General features: G+C 44.3%; 1 protein-coding gene across 2 annotated transcripts in view; it reads right to left on the bottom strand.

Annotated features, from left to right (window-relative positions):
• Positions 1 to 2,229: 2,229 nt before the first annotated feature.
• Positions 2,230 to 21,095, bottom strand: part of TAF3 (TATA-box binding protein associated factor 3) — a 172,041-nt gene continuing 153,175 nt past the window's right edge. For both annotated transcript variants that reach the window (XM_054989150.1, XM_054989151.1), the window contains exons 5-7: positions 12,284 to 12,542; positions 6,469 to 6,575; positions 2,230 to 2,939 (exon numbers count right to left, since the gene is read on the bottom strand). In XM_054989150.1, coding sequence (XP_054845125.1) covers positions 2,825 to 2,939; positions 6,469 to 6,575; positions 12,284 to 12,542 — 481 coding nt within the window. In that variant the 3' untranslated portion in view covers positions 2,230 to 2,824. The remainder of the gene's footprint in view (positions 2,940 to 6,468; positions 6,576 to 12,283; positions 12,543 to 21,095) is intronic.

Below are 21,095 nucleotides of genomic sequence, written 5' to 3'. Positions count from 1 at the left end.
CCTCTCCAAAAAGTTTTTAATGCAGAAGTTATTTTTACTCTTCTCTCGGGGATTTTGCTACACAATTGAGTCTTTTTCCTCCTTACAGACTAATTGAGAATAGATGGTTTACACATCAACCTTGTGTATAAACCAGAGCACGGGTACGTCTACCTCTGTTCTCTCTCCCAAATCTCCAGTAAGAATTTCTTCCTGCCCTGCTTCTGGAGAACTTTAGCTGGAGATGTTGGGATTGGAACTCGGGACCTTTCGTATGCAAATCACAGGCACCATCTCTCAGCCACTCAGTCTCTCAGCCTAACCTACCTCACAGGGTTGTTTTGAGGGTAAAATGGAGGAGAGGAGAATGATCTACATCACTTCGGGTCTTCATTAGGGTGAAATGTGGGGTATAAATGAAGTAAGTAAATTAATAAATAAAAATTAGTAGAGGAAAAAGCAGCAGTATATGATTATGCAATGCAAGTCGCCTTTTATGATTTTTGAGATTCCCTGGCTGGCTTGTCTAATGTGGTATGGCTCTGAGGCTGGTGGCAAAACACATGGAATACACACCAGTCTGCTTATACTGAGCACAGAAACGGAAGATTCTTGGAACGGATCGTGCCAATTGCGCATTATATATGATATATGGGGCCAGTACTTTTTGGAGTATTCTTCTGCAAAAGGGGTGGAGTTTGCCAGCAACACTGGGAAGATTTTGATCTTTTTTGTAGTTGAGATATTGGTAAAAATACTGAAATAGGTCTGAACACATCAAGTTGCTTGTGTGTGGCACAAGCCTCATTTTTAGGAAGGAAAGTTGCAGATTTAACAATCGTGATCTCATACCTCTTTAAACGTATGGCAGGATATGGGCTTCCCATTTACACAATACTTTATTTACCTCTTGCAAAAACCTCAAAAAGATATCCAGAAAGATACTGTCTTACAGCAGCCCAAGTGTTATTGTTCTCCAACCAGGGACATGGATAACGTACGTCTCATGAATATACTGTAGATTTTTAAAAAAATTATGAAAAAATTATGAAAAAGATGCACAAAAAAAGCTTTACAGTTCAAATCAGACAGCTCCTATGCTCCCCTAAGTGAACATGAGTGAAGTCCATGTGATAACACAGACACGGTAACTGGGAAATGAGAGGAAGGGTAAAATTCTTGGGGCAGGGGTAATAATTTTTAGCAAGCTTCTCTGCTCTTGGGCTTCCCCTCTCCTTGTCAAGGCATTTTTAAGGCATTCTGGCTCTTATATAATAGTACTGATTGACTATTACAATTGTTTCTTGTGTTAATGTTTTAAAGAGACACTCTTCTCACAAAACATATGCAATGCAAAACGTCAGAACTGGACCAGATAGCAGATCCTACACAATTTGTGGTATCTGGCGCCGCAAGTGATGGGATCCCCCTCGTGGCACTAATATTCGTAACCCTGACCCCTCCCACCAAATACTCTTACCCTGACAACTCCAATGCCTGGAGCACGAACACCTGCATATCTTTCACACACTACTTTTGGAATTCCAATGTGATAAATCCCCAAGTTTCAGCAGCAAAGCTCTGGTATGGGTTGTCTTGTCTATAAATGCTGAGGGCGACAGAGTTTCTCTGCAATGCGCATGCCTAAACGAGGGCCTGATCCTTTCTGGAACACTGTTTCTGTGCTCAATGAAAAGAAACACGTGCCTTTTAATCTGCGCAACCACCGTGCACAATTTTGACAATCTAACATGAAAGTGCGTGTTCTTTTGGTACCCGAGTTCAAAATCTCAAGCACGAATCGGTTCTAATTGTCACTCTTATGTCTGCTAGCATTTTTAGGTCCAGGAATGGCATGCCGGACTGAAAAAGTACCATCTTAAAAAATGTAACTTGAGAAGCAGCACTGAGAACGATGTTTCTCAACTTTTGTCAAAAATCAATGTAATCTTATGATTTGGACACATATTAGTCAGGCTTCAGATTCAAAAAGGCCACCACATTCATCCAGTTTCCAGCGCTGGAAAATAAAATGACAACACTTCATCGATCTCATCTGCTTATTTGAGGAGCAGTCTATTGGTGGGGAGTGTTTAGACACACAGCGAAATGTACAACAGGAGATAATAAACTGAGGAGGGGTCTCTCTCCTCTATTGCAGGCTTATGAAGGGGAAGAGCAAATGTACTCGGGGCGGGGGGTGGGTAGGGAGGCAATAGGAACTTTTCTTTTAGAAAAAAGGCACAGAAGTTATTTCACAAAAAGCTCAGGCATGTTTTATTTGTGTTAAGTCTTAAAAATCAAGGGGCAGACTGAAAGGGAAAAAAAGCTTCATATATTCTTATCACAAAAATATTTACCAGCCGCTTTGCCCCACCCCGTGTCATTTGTGATTATCTGACTGCGGGATGGGAAGCAGAGAGCTTTCGAAATCATCCAAGTGGCTCCCCGAGGACAGCTGCTCGGATTTGCAAGCCTTTCCTGTTTTGCAGGGTAGAGGCTTAGAAGAGGAAGAGACAAATGGGACAGGGCAGAAGTATTTACAACTTTCGATGCATCTGCCAGCACACAGTCACTCGGTTCGCTGCTTCTCAGCCAGTGAGTCCGTGGCAGAGCATTCCTGATCCAGATCCGTGCCATCTGAAGATGAAGGAGGACACTTAAAAAAAAAAAAGACAAGGAAAGAAAAAAGCCGGCTCATAGCAGACGGTATATGCTTCCTGATTCTATCGAGAATCACAATCCCAGAAACTTGATGATGACGAACGAGGCGGCTGAATTCCTCCACAAAAGAAGTCGGGGCAGAAGTGCTGAAGCGACAGTCCGACAAATCTCTGCAATGACTTCAGTGTGCTTTGTGTTTCCACTTCTTGTGTTTTTTATCTTTCTTCTTGCTGGCGCACCTGGAGCAGAACCACTGCATTTCTTCAGGGGGAGCTGCCGTAATTCCAACGCAAGGCCTGTGCGGTTGACAAACACACAAACACACAAATGTAAGAGAACAGATGAGCATTATAAGAGGCAAAGCACTTGCTGATATTTAACCAGGGCAGCGAACGTTAACCAATACAAATTATCAAGAAAAACTTCAAATCACTGATACCTGGGCGAAACACTGTCCTAATCGGATACAGGGGTCAGAAAGAATCCACTTAAATCAAAAGTAAAATTGACCAGCAGTGACTCCAACTTCATGTTTTTGACAATGACTCCAATTTCATATTTTTAAAAAGGACATTGCATTAAAAAGGACATTACATCCTGTCGGTTGCACAAGGATACAATTATATTTGGATGGTACCTTTGAGTGGGGGGCACTAATCTATTTAGAACAGCAGTACTCAAGCGCAGTTATTATTATTATCTTCTGCTCCCCCCCCCGGTGTTAATTTCCAGACCTCTGATACATTATCTATGCACTTTCCCTTTTCATTTCAAAACTTTCTGGAGTTATGAAAATTAATAATAAACAGTATTATTAATGACACCTACTAATTGGAACTGCTGCATTAATATCTGAAGAAGGGAGCTCTGACTCTTGAAATCTTATACCCTATAAGTCTTACTGGAGCTACTGGACTCAAATTTTGCATCAATATAAAGTTGGATGCTGTCATGATATTGCAGTCATTCAGATCACCAATTCCTAGCATGTGGCATTTCCCCCAATTCACATTATTAACTGATCCCGACTGCCTGACTTCAATGCCCTTTTACTAAAATCCGGAAATTAACATACATTTATTATTGGTTGTTGGGGGTTTTCCGGGCTGTATTGCCGTGGTCTTGGCATTGTAGTTCCTGACGTTTCGCCAGCAGCTGTGGCTGGCATCTTCAGAGGTGTAGCACCAAAAGACAGAGATCTCTCAGTGTCACAGTGTGGAAAAGATGTAGGTCATTTGTATCTACTCAGGAGGGGTGGGGTTGAGCTGAGTCATTCTGTAAGAGTTTCCCAGGGTGTGGAATGCTAATGGCGGGAGGCTTCACTGTATCCTGAGGAGGTTCTTTTGCATATGGATTGGTGTTTGATGTGCTAATCTTCTCTGCAGGGCTATTGTCGGGTGTGGAGTGTTTTGTTGGCCTGGTGTTTTTCAGAACTGGAGCCCATGCTCTGTTCATTCTTAAGGTTTCTTCTTTCCTGTTGAAGTTTTGCTTATGCTTGTGAATTTCAATGGCTTCCCTGTGCAGTCTGACAAAGTAGTTGGAAGTGTTGTCCAGTATTTTGGTGTCCTGGAATAAGATACTGTGCCCTGTTTGAGTTAGGCTATGTTCAGCCACTGCTGATTTTTCAGGCTGTCCAAGTCTGCAGTGTCTTTCATGTTCTTTTATTCTTGTCTGGATGCTACGCTTTGTGGTCCCGATGTAAACTTGTCCACAGCTGCAGGGTATACGGTATACTCCTGCAGAGGTGAGGGGGTCTCTGCTGTCTTTTGCTGATCGTAGCATCTGTTGTATTTTTCGGGTGGGTCTGAATACTGCTTGAAGGTTATGCTTTTTCATAAGCTTTCCCATCTGATCAGTAATTCCTTTGATATATGGCAAAAACACTTTTCCTGTAGGTGACTGTTTTTCCTTGGTTGTTTGATTCATCCTGGGTTTGATTGCTCTTCGGATTTCATTTCTGGAGTAGCCATTTGCCTGAAGTGCGTGGTTTAGAAGATTAGCACATCAAACACCAATCCATATGCAAAAGAACCTCCTCAGGATACAGTGAAGCCTCCCGCCATTAGCATTCCACACCCTGGGAAACTCTTACAGAATGACTCAGCTCAACCCCACCCCTCCTGAGTAGATACAAATGACCTACATCTTTTCCACACTGTGACACTGAGAGATCTCTGTCTTTTGGTGCTACACCTCTGAAGATGCCAGCCACAGCTGCTGGTGAAACGTCAGGAACTACAATGCCAAGACCACGGCAATACAGCCCGGAAAACCCCCAACAACCATCGTTCTCCGGCCGTGAAAGCCTTCGACAATACATTTATTATTATTATCATCATCATCATCATTATCATCATTATCATTATCATTATTATTATTTCAATTTATAAACCGCCCATCCTCAGGGGCTCTGGGTGGTGAACAACAGTTAAAATCAATAACAACAAGAAAAAACAGTAATTTTAAAATCAACATACAATAAGCAGTAATAAAATAAATTAACCAAGAACATTAAAGTGCAATGGTGGGGAGAACCCCCCACCAAAGGTGGGAGGCCGACATGGCACCGCCCCCTTCAACCACCAAACGCCTGGTGGAACAGCTCTGTCTTACAGGCCTGGCGGAACAATAATATGTCCCGCTGAGCCCGGGTCTCCACTGACAGAGCGTTCCATCAGGCTGGGGCCAGGACAGAGGGGATTTGAAACATTACAGAGCAATTGACTGGAAGAGAATACATAAAGTGAATGCCACAGTGGAAAAAAATGCTTTTGCAATACTCTGGGTTCAATGATGTCCCCAAATGTATAGGATGTTTAAAAAGCATACCAGTGAACTGGGCAAGTCACTTGATTTGTGGACTAGATTCCTGCTGGGAGTCAAAAATACCCTTGAGCTTTGCTTGAGTGCAGGAATATTCAATTCACCAAACTTAGTATCGCAAGCATGTCAGCACCTTGCAAGAGGGAGCTCAGTACTGCTGTGAGCAGGAATTGGCCACAAGCCCCTCTCGATTCTGCCAGTGTTAAGAATCTGGCACATTTCAAATCACAGTTGGACACAAAATTGGAAGGACGGAACGATGACACTGCCAACATCACGAGGCAAGAGGCAGATCCATAAATGACTAGATCAGGGTCCCCAAGTTTTTCAAGCCTGTGGGCAACTCAGGATGGCGGGCACAGTCACAAAATGGCTGCCAAAGGAGGCGGAGCCAACTACAAAATGGTTGCCTCTGGCCACCACCAAATATCAAAGAGTGAGGCTATGCATAACTCTAATAGTAACTCTTCAACATTTCAGGCAGAAGCTCTGTTTAATAGGATGCCTTTTAAAATGAACATATTATTTAAACATATTTTATTGCATAAACAAACAGTAATACAGTGAAGATCCTTGTGCTGTGGGGCAGCTCCACCAATGGCCAACCCGAAGCCCTGCTGGGCAAAAGCCCCACCTGGCCCCTCCCACTTTTTAAAAACAATTGATGGGTGCCAAGGAAGATGCTAGGCAGTGCCATGGTGCCCTTGGGCACTATGCTGGGGACCCCTGGTCTACATAGTTCCTGCTTTGCAAATGTTATGAAACTGGGTTGGACCCCATAGATTTCTGGCGGGGCTCTTCCAGAGTCCGGAGGCTCTTTGCTATTAGCTGCATGGATCTACTTTATCATCTGCCTTCTCTCTAAGCAAGGAGTATCTGGATATTTTTCCCAAACACAAGAATTATCCCCAAACACAAGAGTCATCTCAAAGCGACTCGGAAGAAATGAAGATGTCCGATGTCCTTGTTTAATGAACACGGGGGGAGGCCTTGAGCACTCACCAGTGATACCAGTCGTCACAGTCATCACAGCCGATCATCGGACTGCCATCGTCTGGCTTCTCGCAGCCCGGGCAGATCCAGATCTTGTTCCCCCATTCATCTCGGATCTGGGTTAAAGAAACCAGGAGACGTTGCTCAAAAGAAGCACTCAAAGCAGGCAATTCATTCCCCATCACACCCCCAACAGCTATTTAGTGATTCCAGACGGGCACAGGCAGGATATTACAAAGGTTCTGGGACACTCACAAGAGTATCCTATTGTTATGTGTTTCTACGTGATTTAGAAAGCTGGAATGTGCGGCTGGTATAGATATCCCACACATCAGAAAGATCCGACAGTTTAAATAGCCTCTTTTTAGGCAGAGACCGGCACGTATCACAATGTACCTAAAACAATTAAGGTCTTTGCACACCACTCAGAAAGCTGAAATTTGGCACACCTGTAGCCCCAAGACACCTAGATCTGGTGGCTCCATTCTAATCTTGGGACACTGCTCCCTTTCTTTTTTTAAAAAAAAACTTTGTATCCCTCATTGTTTAATGAAGAAAGCCTGAAAATGTGTATTTTCAGCACCGCGATCAGAATAGAGAGAATGTCTGTGTGATGGGGGGCAGGGGCGCTCTATTAGGGAACAGCACGTCTTCATCCATATGGAATAACCATCTCTCTGCCTCTGCACTTGAATTGTCTTGACGGTTTAGATGCCATGGTTTGAACCTGGGACATACCTGGCACGGGAAGTATGTGCTCTGTCACTGAACGATGGGGCAGCCCCACTGTCATCATGCCCCAAACATATCCAGCTTTCTGTTACTGGAAAAGGAACATTGATGGAAGTCATCAAATAGTGTGGTGGTGGTAAGGACCCCCGGATGGTTAAAAAAAAAAAGTGGATCGTGCAAATTATTCAAGGTGGAGATGCCCTTGAGCTCAACAACGACAACAAAGAAAACTTGTTTATTTTAATTGTCCACTGCTTCTCAAACACAAGGGTTGATACCAGGCATTATAGATGCAATTTACTTCCGTGTGGTCTTTTCCTAGGGCCCAAAAGCCGGGCCCTCCTCTGCAGAAGACAATCTCGACGACGGGCACCCCCTATGCAGAGAAGGGTGGGCGTGTGTGTATTGCTGTCCTATTACTTATTAGCCAAGCTCTTCCAACTCAACTAACTGATAAGATCAAGGGTATAAAAATGGTTACTGAGTAACTTTCCATTCCTTTGACATTTATGCCACTGCTCCATTTACTGAAGGGTAAATGGAAAGAGAGCAAAGGAGAATGAATGTTTACAGTATTGAGCAACAGACCACCTCTCCAATTCTTACAGTGCATATTTAGGAGACATTAATAGGAATTATCATAATATTCCTGGCATGAAAAATGCTGGAGTTTTTCAAGTCAGGCTTGCGTCAGTTAGCACATTATTACTAGAAATTTCTATGTCAGGTTTCAGTATACACGGTTTTCTGGTTCTTATGCAATTCAGAATCTGCGTGGTTAAAAAGAACATGCAAGACTTTGCAAAATGGAGAGTAATAATCTAAATGAAAAGAAACATACAGAATAAATAAAAAGAATAATTTGAGAAACTAGTAGCAACAGACAAAAATTGCATCTATGGCAGTCTGACAGACAACTGGTCCATTTTTAGACTTCTAGTTGATTTTACAGCTAGTGTAAGAAACTCATTCTAAAGATAAGATGACCCGATACGTATGCCATTTATGTATATGTGTTTTGTCAAATAATTGAGTCTACCTTTCACAAAGCTCTGGCCTGGATAACCCAGGTGAGCCTGATCTTGTCAGATCTCAGAAGCTAAGCAGGGTCGGGCTTGGTTAGTGGTTGGATGGGGGACCTCCAAAGAAGACCAGGGTTGCAGAGGCAGGCAATGGCAAGCCCCCACTGTTAGTCTCATGCCATAAAACCCCCGCCAGGGTGGCTATAAGTCAGCTATATCTTGAGGGCAGGATTTCATCTTCACCCTTCACAAGCTTCTTTTTTGTAATCTGGTGGGAGCTTAAGAAAGTCTGTGTCTCACGGGAAAAAATGGAGGAGAGGAGAATGATGTAAGCCGCTTTGGATCTCCACCGGGGAGAAAGGTGGGGTATAAATGAAATAATTCTTTTAAAAAATAAAACAAAATAAACCAAGGGCACATGGCTGTGAAATGTCTGCCCAGGAACAGTTCAGCACTTTTCTTGCCAGCCAGTTGGAAGAAACAGACCCAAAGCTGCTGTCCCATTCTACTCAAGATGCTTTGCAAGCTTATCATTTAGATTCCAGTAGTAAGCAACTGCGACACCAGAGAACGTTGTACTACAGAAACACTTTGCTAGCCAAAAGCAAACATGGCTCCATTAGGAGCAACTGATTTGCAAAGCGCTCTTCTTGTATCTGGATGACACTGATACCCAAAACGGAACCCAGGTGTTTCAGGAAAGTTCTAGACAATCAAGATGGCGGTTTGGTGAACTAGGAGTTACATCCCAGCCCTAAACTTCCTATTTGGCTATAGGCAAAAATTAATTAATCTCTCTATGGCTCAGTTCCACAACTGTAAAAACAAAGAGGGAACTACCTTTTTCTTTTATAGTTCCTTATTTTTTCCCTTCTTTCTCTGAATCATTCTACCCAGTAGCAGTTCAATACACATTTTGCGAAATCCTGGGAGGCGGAAGAAACATTGGCCTGAATCCTGCAACTCTGTTCAGTAACCTTTGAAGCCTTTCTCCAGCCTAAAGAGCTCTTGTTTTAGCAGAAATTGGAGGAAGGCCTCAAACTTTACTGCTTAGATTTGTAGGATACAGACAGATACATATTTGGGCTTTGTTTTATGGACTGTTGAAGCAGTTATAATTTATTTGCAGTTTTATTTCTACAGATTTGATTTTATAGACAGGCAAGATTTGAGTCCAGTGACACCTTAGAGATCAACAAGAGTGTAAGCTTTCGAGAGTCAGAGCGCCCTTCTTCAGACAGGAGTAGGAATGGAGATCCCTGAGCCTTTTTATCGCAGCTAAAGTTGGGTGGGGGGTTACAAGGGGGTGGGCATCAGGGTGTTAAGGTACAACGCAGCTTGTTTAGATGGCAAGGATGTAGCAAAGGAAGATGTCAGGATGTCAAGATACAATGCAACTGATTAGAGCAGAAATTATCATTTGTAGTGAGATAAGGACCCTTTGTTCAGCCAGGGGTGGGGTGGTCCATTGCTCTGAATTTGTGAATGAACTCCATTTCAGCTATCTCGCATTGTATTCTCCTCTTGAAGTTTCTCTGTTTGAGGGCAGCCACTTTTAGGTCGGCAATGGAATGTCCTGGAAGAATAAAGTGTTCTCCCACTGCTTATGCTCAAAGAAGGGGCATAAATCTGACACCAGAAATTACAACGATTTCTGATGTCAGATTTATGTCCATTCTTTTGCATAGGGATCGGCTTGTCCGTCCAATGTAGAGAGTAGAAGGGCACTGCTGACACTTGATAGCATATGTAACACTGGAAGACGAACCAGTGAATGAACCTAGGACTTGATAACTGGTGTCGTTAGGTCCAGTGATGGTGCTGTTGGAGTAAATATGGGGACAGAGTTGGCATCTTGGTTTATTGTAGGCTCTGGTCCCAGAGTCTGTGTTGGTGCTGGGAAGTGAATTATGATGAGTGAGTAGTTGCTTAAGGTTAAGGAGCCGTCTGTGGGCAAGAAAAGACTTGCCTCCCAATGCTTGTAGAGTATCACGGTCCAGCATAGGTTGCAAGTCACTGATAATGAACTGAACTGGTTGAGCTGAGAGCTGTGTGTGTCCAGGTGTTCTATTGCTGTTTTGTTTGGGCCTATCTTGTAGCAGGCCATCCCTTAGAATTCTGGCTTTCTCAATCTGTTTCCTTACGACATCAGGTGGGTACTGTAGTTCCAAAAATGTCGCTTGTAGATCCTGCAGATGAGAATTTCTACAAGAAGGACTGGAACAGATGTGGTTGTAACACAGAGCTTGGATGTGTGATGAAATGTTTGCTGTGTTTAGGATGGTGACTGGAGGCATATAGATATGTTTGCCAATCGGTAGGTTTCCGGTATAAAGTGGTTCTTAAGCATCAGCCATGTATTTGTACAGTGGTATCTAGAAAAGGTACTTCCTGTGTGGATTGATTCATGGTTAGGTTGAGGTGGGGTGGAAGTTGCTGAAGGCTTGATGAAATTCCTCCAGGGCTTCTTTCCCATGTGTCCAGATGATGAAAATGTCATCGATAAATCTCAAGTACACATTTCTGAAGAAGGGAGCTCTGACTCTCAAAAGCTTACACTCTGAAAATCTTGGTGGTCTCTAAGATGCCACTGGACTCATAGCCTGCTGTTCTACTGCAGACCAACACAGCCAACCACCTAAAACTATTTTACAGACAGAATCCTGTCTACGGGCAAGGGTATTCTGCTAGTGTTGAGGCAACACTTTTTCCCCCTTCTCTAAAATTCAGTTTAAAAAGACATTAATGGTAATGAGAGCACTTATATACCAGAGGCTTTAAAGTACTCAGCTGTTCACAACCAGTAAGAGGATTACATATATAGTTATAGCTATAAAATGCTTTGTGCATATAAAATGACATCTTCTGTCATGAAGATACACATTTTAGGAAATTTGTTTGTATGAGTTTCATCCTTTCACACTGAATGATACGTCATACAGACAAACCTTGGCATTTACCAGTAATTCTTCAGTTTTTAGGGAGACAGTTTGTAAACATTCAAAAATGTGAACGTTCACTGGGAACCTCGAGGCCAACTGAGTGCCCCTGGCAAATAGCCAGATTTCATCCACATCTGCATCATTTTCTGATAAAGAATGTTGTTTACTAAATCATGGATTAAAAAAGGTTGAACAGAAGCCTTATGAAACTATCGTTTCTGACATTTAGACATGCCAGAAATGCTTGGGTCAGAAATATATTTTGGGCATTTGACAGAGACAACGTCCTGGGTTGGATCCCATGGATATGTTCTGCTAGCGGTGGTACCTTCCTCCATCAACAAGGAGTCTTCCCTGAATCCAGAGCAGCCCCTTGAGAGCTGGAGGGAAAGCGCCACCACTAGTGGAAGAGAGCTGTGGGACCTTACTATGGTTGCCAACTCTGGGTTGGGAAATTCTTGGAGATTTGGGGGTGGAGAATGGGGAGGGAGGAGACTGGGGAGGTGAGGGAGTTCAGTAGGGACGGGATGCCATAGAGTCCACCCTCCGAAGCTGCCGTTTCTTCTAGGGGGACTGATGTCTGTACTCTGGAGGTCCGTTGAAATCCCAAGAGAACCCCAGCCCCCACTTGGGAGGTTGGCAACCCTAGATCCAACCCACTATGAGCCAAAGCAGATGAGGCCCTGCGGGAGGGTTTTGATCCATGTATGTTTATCCACGTGGTGGAATGTGCCCTTTTAAAAATATATTATTTAACGCATGGGAGAGGGGAGTGAAACCTTATCCTCTTTCCCACGCTCTGCTGATTTTTCTCTAAGCCTGGCTCCTGTACTAGCAGTGAGCCAGCTGGAAAGAAAAATGCTTAAAGCAATGGGCTGCAGCGAGGTGCAGATGGGACAGGATTTGGCCCCCTTTTGCACCTTGCTTTCTGTTAAGAACAAAAAACCTCGCCCGCCCTACTTTGTACGTGAATGGGTGGACACAAAAACATGTGGTCTTCCTTTTCATGTCTAGCGTGGCTTTAAAATGGCTAGTTGGAGGAGGACGGGCTTCCTTAAAGCTCAAACAATGCCACATCGTCATCATCAACACATATACGATCACGATCAAATACATTACTCTACATACCACGTAATTGCTGACAGTCTCCGTCACCACGCTCCGGACGGGGGCTTTGGAGCCTCCCATGGCAGACATCGCAGGAGACGGAGGTGGAATGAGAGCTGGGGAAATGGTGGACGGAGGCAGTGGGGGAACAGCTGGAGGAGGAGGAGGGGTTATGAGGACAGGGGCTGGAGCTGGGGAAGGAGGAGGCGGCGGCGTTTTGGGCCGGGCCAGAAGAGTGGATGGCTTAGCCTCCGGCGTAGATACGACTTTGCTGATGACTCTGTCAAGCAAAAGAGAAAAGAAACAAAAGCTGATGTCACCTTGTGCTGAAATGAAAGCTGATTAATCATGAGAATGGGCTTTTGGTTAGTACCAACACAATTTTTCGGTTGTAGATAACCACTTACCGCCAAAACTAAACATCCAGGATGACAAAGGCAACATTTAATCTGACCCCACTGCCCTCTGGGGCTTTTGGATGGGCAAAACCTTGAAAACAAACTGCACGTAACATGGCATTTTTCGGTGCTAATGAACTTGAAAAAGTTGATTGATAAAAAGGGCTGACACACAGGGTTGACAGATTACGGATTGTTTTGTCTGTCACATCTCCAGGAGATTTGCAAAATCTTGGATAGTCCTTTACTCTGACAACCATGGAAGCAGTCACCTCTGCTTAGAACAAACCATCTGTTATATTTTATCTTGCTCTTACCCCAGAGAGCTCAGGGTAGTATAGAAATTTTTCCCTTCTCCGTTATATTCAACATATTAACGACTACACCACGCTGACTGATAGTGTGGTTAATATTTAGATAAATATTAATATTTACTCGATCAATATTTAATTAATACTAATGTGATTACTATTTAGTTAAAGGCAACAGTTTTGTACAGTACCAGAGGTAGAAAAGTAACGTTACTGGAGGTGAAAAACAGAACAAAGATGAAAGGAGAAATTACTCCACGGCCCAGACAACAGCCTAGGCAGGTGAATGCCAAGGAAGAGAAAGGTGAAACCAGAAGATCGTAACTAAAAATCTACACAATTATACGCAATGTACTAATACAGGGGAAAGGCCTCCTATAGCCAAGCACAACGTTCAGTACGATTTTGCAAGTGTGGCAAAGCGACAACGTGAGTGGTGGTTTTCAGAAGAGGCTATGGCTTAATATGCATGGAGAGGGTCCCAAGCAAGGCTGCCAGGTCCTCTGGTGGGGGAGGAGCTCCCCGCTCCCACCCTCTGCCCTCCACCGCCACTCATCTGGCTGGAGGGGTAAAAGGCAGGGGAACAGCCTTCCTGGGTGCCCTCCCAGTTCAGCGATGTCGCTTCTGGGAGTCACGTCATTGTGCCAGGAGCGCACAAGCACCTTGTGCATGCACAAGGAGGAGTAAAAGGTGAGTGCCGGGTCCCGTCCTCCCACCAGAAGGGTAAGGGGACCTGGCAACCATCGTACCCCGGGTCCAGTCCCTGCCATCTCCACCTAGAATGTGTTGGGAAAGACCTTGTCTGAGACTCTGGAGAGATGATGCCAGCCACAGTGGATGACAGGCTAAGGGACTGACTTGGCATAAGACAGCTTCGTCTGTTCCATGTAAGCAGGCCCATTGCACTGGAAGCCCGGGGAAGTAGGCTCACAGTGTCATGTATGAGCCCCATCCATAGCAATGTATGAGCAGTCACCTAGGACTGCAGGGAGGCCAGATACACTACACGGTGTGCAATAAATGCCTTACAAGCAATATTATTCTTTATGAGCAACCAAATATTCAAAAGCCAAATTCACATGTAACATTACACCAAAGTTATATCGATATACACAAGTTTTTCTATTTATATCCAAGAGTCCGTGTTAACTCAAAGCCCAAAGTTTAATTTGTTGGCTTGCTGTTTTAACCCATTTGAATTTTGCTGAAATTATGTGGGAGTGGGAAAAGAGGCAGCATCTAAGGGTGAGCTCAGAGACAAGAAGCAGGCCAAAGTCTCCATTTCAGATGAATCAGACCCTTGGTCCATCAAGGCCAGTATTGTCTACTCTGACTGGCAGCAGCTCTCCAGGGTCACAGGTGAAGCTGCCTTATACTGAATCAGACCCTCAGTCCATCAGGGTCAGTATTGTCTACTCTGACTGGCAGCTGCTCTCCAGGGTCACACGTGAAGCTGCCTTACACGGAATCAGACCCTTGGTCCATCAAGGTCAGTATTGTCTACTCTGACTGGCAGCAGCTCTCCGGGGTCACAGGTGAAGCTGCCTTATACTGAGTCAGACCCTCGGTGCATCAAGGCCAGTATTGTCTACTCTGACTGGTAGCAGCTCTCCAGGGTCACACATGAAGCTGCCTTATACGGAATCAGACCCTTGGTCCATCAAGGTCAGTATTGTCTACTCTGACTGGTAGCAGCTCTCCAGGGTCACACATGAAGCTGCCTTATACGGAATCAGACCCTTGGTCCATCAAGGTCAGTATTGTCTACTCTGACTGGCAGCAGCTCTCCAGGGTCACAGGTGAAGCTGCCTTATACTGAATCGGACCCTTGGTCCATCAAGGTCAGTATTGTCTACTCTGACTGGCAGCAGCTCTCCAGGGTCACACATGAAGCTGCCTTATACTGAGTCAGACCCTCGGTGCATCAAGGCCAGTATTGTCTACTCTGACTGGTAGCAGCTCTCCAGGGTCACACATGAAGCTGCCTTATACGGAATCAGACCCTGGGTCCATCAAGGTCAGTATTGTCTACTCTGACTGGCAGCAGCTCTCCAGGGTCACACGTGAAGCTGCCTGACACGGAATCAGACCCTTGGTCCATCAAGGTCAGTATCGCCTACTCGGACTGGCAGCAGCTCTGCGAGGTCTCAGTTAGAGGTCTTTCATGACACCTATTGCCTGGCACTTTATAATGGGAGATGCTGAGGCTTGAATCTCAGGCTTTCCGCATGCCAAGCAGATATTCTACCACAGAGACATGACCCTTTCCCCAGAAAGACTCCTTCCTTTCTTGCATGGAGACTCAAGAGGAAAAAGAAATGCTGAGAGAACTATTGGTGACCACTGTGGGGTAAAAAACCAATACAGGAAGCAGCCAGGGAAGTGACTAATAAATTCCACTTTCGTGGAGGAAGTAAAAACAATTCTTACTAACATACAGGAAACATTTTCATTAAAAATGGATAAGGGATTCTTTTATGCCACAAGTAACTCCTGCTGACAAGCGTGTCCACAACAGCACACTGCAGCTATTCTCTTGTGCTTGGCAAAACTACAGTGAGACGACAAATCTCTGCCCCACACCTGCATCCAGCAAACAAATCCAGCCACATCACAATCAACTTCTGAACGCAGAAAAACCTTCCATGCTCTGCTCTTTTCACTTCGAAACGCAACCACTGCTCTGTTGTGTAGTAAATGCACAATCTTTGCAATTCGAGGCTAAGGAAGAGAAAGTCATATGCAGAATAATCGTTTCTGTATAGTGGTGTCCCTGGGCAAGATTCTAGTTCCCGTTGGGGAGCCATTTTGGTCCGTAGTAGAAGAGCAAGATTTGGGTCCAGTAGCACCTTAAAGACCAACTATATTTCCAGGGTATGAGCTTTTGAGAGTCAAAGCTCCTTTTGTGAGGAAAGATCTCTTCAAAAAAGATCTGGCAGAGATCCTCATTGTTTTGGAGACCAGCTTAGAAGGATGTTTGAAATAGGTATTTTGTAAGGCTAATGAGATCAGACCAAGTTTATCCTGCAACCAGAAATGACATGTACATTCTTTTCAAGAAGGGGAGCTATACTATGCAATGATCAAAGAACACATGATTTCTACTCAACTAGTGACAGATTTAGAAGTACGGCTACAATGATCCATGCTTCGGGCATGCAGCAGCTATGGTAATATGTATATGCTGTTGCCAGAATGCCCTTTGAATACACAGGTAAGGTATTTTAATTCTATGGCATGTCTCTTTAAATATTTGCCCAAACAACAACAACACGTTGCTAATGTACCTTACTAAAGGTATAGGGGTTGGATAGACTTGAGTTATAGAATTTTTTTTAAAAGTGGGGTTTGTATTGCTCACGACACCAGCTGCAAAACACCCCCTCCCACGCCGCACACCCCATATCCCATTAAGTACTTCATTATGGCAGTACAGGAAGAGAACAGCACCGGGGAGAAAGTTAAGAAAATATAATTGTTATGACCTGTACTTTCTTTGGGGTAGATTTTTCTTTTAATCTTCCCCTTACACCCTCTGGGTACTTTGCTGCCACCAGGAATATATTATTCCAAAATATTTTATTCAGATTTCCCCTTTGGTAACGTGTTTAAGCGTCAGGCTACTTCATGGTTCTATGTGGCCCTGAGGATATGAATGGGATATAGCAATGACAGCTACACTGGGATATAACAAAACAAAATAAATGTTTATTTTTCAAGAAGCGTATTGGTTTCATAAAAGTAGTTCTTAGTTCTTAAAGTTACTTCCTTTACTCTCATTCACACAGATCTCTTCTAAGGCTTCACACACAGTTAGCCTCTTGCTCTAACTCAGTATTTCTCTCACAGACGTGCTTAAAGTTACTCAGGCAGCCCACAGCTAGCCTCTCTTTCTCTGACTCTCATTCACAGAAATGCTTAAACCTGCTCAGGCAGCCCACAGCTGGCCTCCCTTTCCCTGACTGAGTGTCCTTTCACAAACATGCTCAGTTCAGGTTCCACACAGGTCATATTTCTCTCATGAATACAGTATACTCAGGCATCACTCAGCTCGCCTGCCTTCTTCTGACTGCCCCTTTGCTCTCTGCACTGTCAGTCTAAACTGCACTCACTCCGCCCACACTCTCAGTCATCAACCAATCACATCACTCACTCTTCCCTCTCTCACCCCCCCCTTCACCTAGCTCAAACCAAGCATTTAAAGACACAGGCACACATTTACTTGGAATCATGACAATAATCGTGTCGATGTTGCCTGCCACTGCACATTTCCCTCTCCCTTTCAATGCAAACAGGGTTAGAAATGACCCCCAATAGGTGAATACACTGCTCAAAAATTCTAACTTTTAATTTGTGCATGGTTTATTACTCTTATTGTTACTTTAGTACTGTCCGCTCTATCTTTTTTTAAACTAACATTGTAAGTAGGGTAGGGGATGAAACACTATAGGGCAATGGATCACATAAAGGAGACACATCTGGATGTGGCCTGCGCGGCGCAGATTTCACTTGTAGTGTGCGATCAGACGAAGGCCTGCAGGCGAATCTCACTCACCTCTCGGTCCTTTAGAACATGAAGGGGGTTTCCCAACGGGGGAGAATCATGTAAATGGGGTGCGTGGGTGGGGGAAGTAAAGAAGGGAAGAAAGAGTACAGGGTTCTAAGAATGCATCCTCCGAAATGTGCATTTGCCAAGTCCAGTTCCTGACTGTCCCCTTTATAGTGCAAGGGGAATTTCCCCTCCCAGATTCATCCAATTCTATTGAAGGAGGTGGGGCAACTAACAATTGAGCTCTGAAGAGACACATCTTTGTACCCTCAGCCTCAGTCTGAGATTAAATAAGCAGATAAATAAATAAGTTTGTTTCCCTTCAGAATGGCAAACCCCCAGCACTTGCTCGATGACACCTTTTTACAGCGTTGCCCGCTGCCACGATTCCAAGACGGCACGAGCACTTCTGCATTATCTTCATCCTTAGAAGATCCAGAGCAAGAGCAAAGGGGGCAGCTGTGAACAAGCCAGGATTTTCCTGCAGACCTTGTGGGGTGGGGGGAGGTCCCAGTCACCTGCATGAAATCTCCCAAGGTTTGTTTGTGAGCAGTGCAAATCTGGACCCACATTACTAAGAGAAAGAGCGACTGATCAAGAGTGATTTATTAAATGTGAACTTATAACATGTGCACACTGCCAGGACCGGTCTGTTTATTTTGGCAAAGATGCTGAGATATCATATCTGGGATCTGTGCTTTACAACGGCGCGCACGCTCTTGATCTCGACTGCCCTGCCCTTCAGTAATGAAGCTCGACTTGATGCAGAAATGATTTGGGGTTACGCCACTTGACAAGCGATGGGGCAATCTCTGATGGGGAGCAGGTGCTCTCATCATCCTGTCGGAAGGCAGAGGCTAGGCAAGTGTGCAACAGTCAGAAGCAGAGCATTCAAAGTCAAATTAATGATAATCAGAATAAATGTTACTTCAGTCTCACTTGGAATGCTACTAACTCAAAAGCTGGTTTGTAAGGATAGGTGAAAAGTTAGCAACTGCAGGGAAATGGAGATTAGGAAATTAAAAGTGGAAGGACTCACACATTGCAAAGTAAGCTAGCCATATAAGCCACAGCAGGAGTGAGCCCCATGACTGGTGGACTGCACATTCGTGGCTAGACAGGTGGATTGGATTTGACCATGAAAAAAAAATCCTATATAAAGAGCACATGCTTTGAACAAAGAAGGGACCAGGTTCAATCCGCAGCATCGCTGGCTCAAAAAGATCTGGCTTGATTTCCCAGGAAGCCACAGCTCCTCAGAAGGGCCAAGTGGATCTAATGGCTTTTCATCAGGCCAGCCTATCATATACAGACTTCTTTCCCTCCCCGCAACAAATTACTGCAGAATGCATTTGTTTTATTTAGAATACTTCTATGCTGTCTCTTCCGAGTCGTGCTTGAGGCAGCTTACAATGAAAAAGCACTGGGTGCGTGTGTGTAGCCATTAAAAACAGCCATTAGACATCAGCAGCTTTGAAACGGTTTGTGAACAGAAGCAGGCCATAAGATAAAACCCCTCGGTGAACACCTGGGTAAAAAGATGGTTGTAGCCCAATGCTCAAGTGAAATAGGTGGCAGGTGAGCCTGAAGTAGGAGAGATTTTGAAAGGCAAGGTGCCACCACCGAAAACGCCTTGTCTCTAATTTATGACTCGCCTCACCTCTGAAGGAGGGGGCACAGAGAGGGGAAGATCTTAACTGGTGGGTGGGATAGTAGGGGAGGAGATGGCCCTTCCATGATGCATCTTGGCTCAGCGATGACCATGTCTTTTTCAAGCCTCAGACATGAAGTTCATTAAAAAAAACTCTGTGACTCACGAAAGCTCATACCCTACCACAAATTTTGTGAGTCTTATAGGTGCTACTGGAGCCTTACTCTTTTCTACTGCTATAGACACTGCTACCCATCTTGAAAACAGAGCACAGTTCAATGTTGCAAAGGATCTAGCGCCTTGCGATTTCCATCATGAAGTCCTAGGACAAAACGATTTGCTGAATTAATCAGCAAGCCTCATTGCTGATCAAGCCTCAGATATGAAGTTCATTAAAAAAAACTCTGTGACTCACGAAAGCTCATACCCTACCACAAATTTTGTGAGTCGTATAGGTGCTACTGGAGCCTTACTCTTTTCTACTGCTATAGACACTGCTACCCATTTTGAAAACAGAGCACAGTTCAATGTTGCAAAGGATCTAGCGCCTTGCGATTTCCATCATGAAGTCCTAGGACAAAACGATTTGCTGAATTAATCAGCAAGCCTCATTGCACCCCCAAAAGAAGTTTTCAGAAGATTGTAACTGCAGAGTAGCCACAGTATCACAAAATAATGGCTTTGGAAAAAGCATAAGTAATTGCTTTATAGGCACACAGCCTTGAAGAAAATAGATGTAAGGACTACCATTGATTGCTGTTAGCCTTACGGCCTACTCTCACAAGATTTTTATATACAGGGGTCATTTTGTAGAAAAAGAGCTGGAGGAACTTATTAGCATAACACATCAGCATAACCTATTAGCATATGCCACGCCCCCTGACATCACCGGAAATGTGTCCTTCGCATAACTGATTTGCATATGCCACACACCCTGACATCACCTATCCTGGCTGCTTTGGACTCAATCCTGGCCATTCAGGGCTAAAATTGGACCCAAAATGGCAAAAAGGAGCTGAAAATGGCCAAAAAGGGGCCCAAAATGGCTGAGAGTCAGGTGGGCGGGGCCAACTGACATGTGACTTCTTTGGGGAACTGCCGCAACTGTGTTCCAGCGCGTTCCCCCTCAAAATGAGCCCTGTTTATATCCTTCTAGAGTTTGCAGTTACGAAAGGAGGGAATGTTTGCAAATGGAAATTATTCCCTGCAGAATATGCACCAGTGTTACCATTTTGGCAGGGACAGTGATAACAAACAAACAAAACTAAAGGAGGAAAGTCCAGCGGTAGGAATGTCCAAAGGTGGGGAGCCACCAGAAAAGACTGGGAACTGAGGCAGGGGCTATAAAGCCACACGTTCTATTCCACGCTGCTGTAACACATGCCCCAAACTATTCTGTTTCTGAGCTTTCAACAGATAATGCCAGCATATTTCATGTGCGACCATGAGGGCTAGAAATCTACTGTTTTAAATATTAAAAGGGAAGCCAGGATTTCCAGAAAGAAGGATTATGTTTCTGATACCACGGTGCACAATGTACAGATCTGCCCCCCACTATCCAAAACAAGCACTTCTCTAACGTGCCTTCTCTAATGTACCACGTTTCTTCTGAACTGACGGGAGTGACTCTGGGAATCCCGCAATACACAGATAGTGGCACCTTCTTAATAATATAATCAGGCCCACACGGAATCTGCTCAAAGCACACAGATCAGAGATTAGCTTCTCAACGGGTTGCTTGCCTGGCAGTGTTCTTGCCACAATAATACCCTTCATTAAAAGATAAAAAATAAATTAACAGAGGGTTTTTTCCCCCTCCCAACAAAAAACTGTCATCTCAGAGTGAAGGAGTGTGTGAGAAAAGCCTTGAAGCCTTGTCAGAATGAGTCCTTCAAGCAACCACGAGTTAAAAGGTACCACATGC

Source organism: Eublepharis macularius, chromosome 9, assembly GCF_028583425.1.
Source record: "Eublepharis macularius isolate TG4126 chromosome 9, MPM_Emac_v1.0, whole genome shotgun sequence".
In the NCBI taxonomy this organism is placed as follows: domain Eukaryota; kingdom Metazoa; phylum Chordata; class Lepidosauria; order Squamata; family Eublepharidae; genus Eublepharis; species Eublepharis macularius.
Note: the sequence above shows the minus strand (reverse complement) of the source record. Positions and strands in the feature narration are given on the sequence as shown.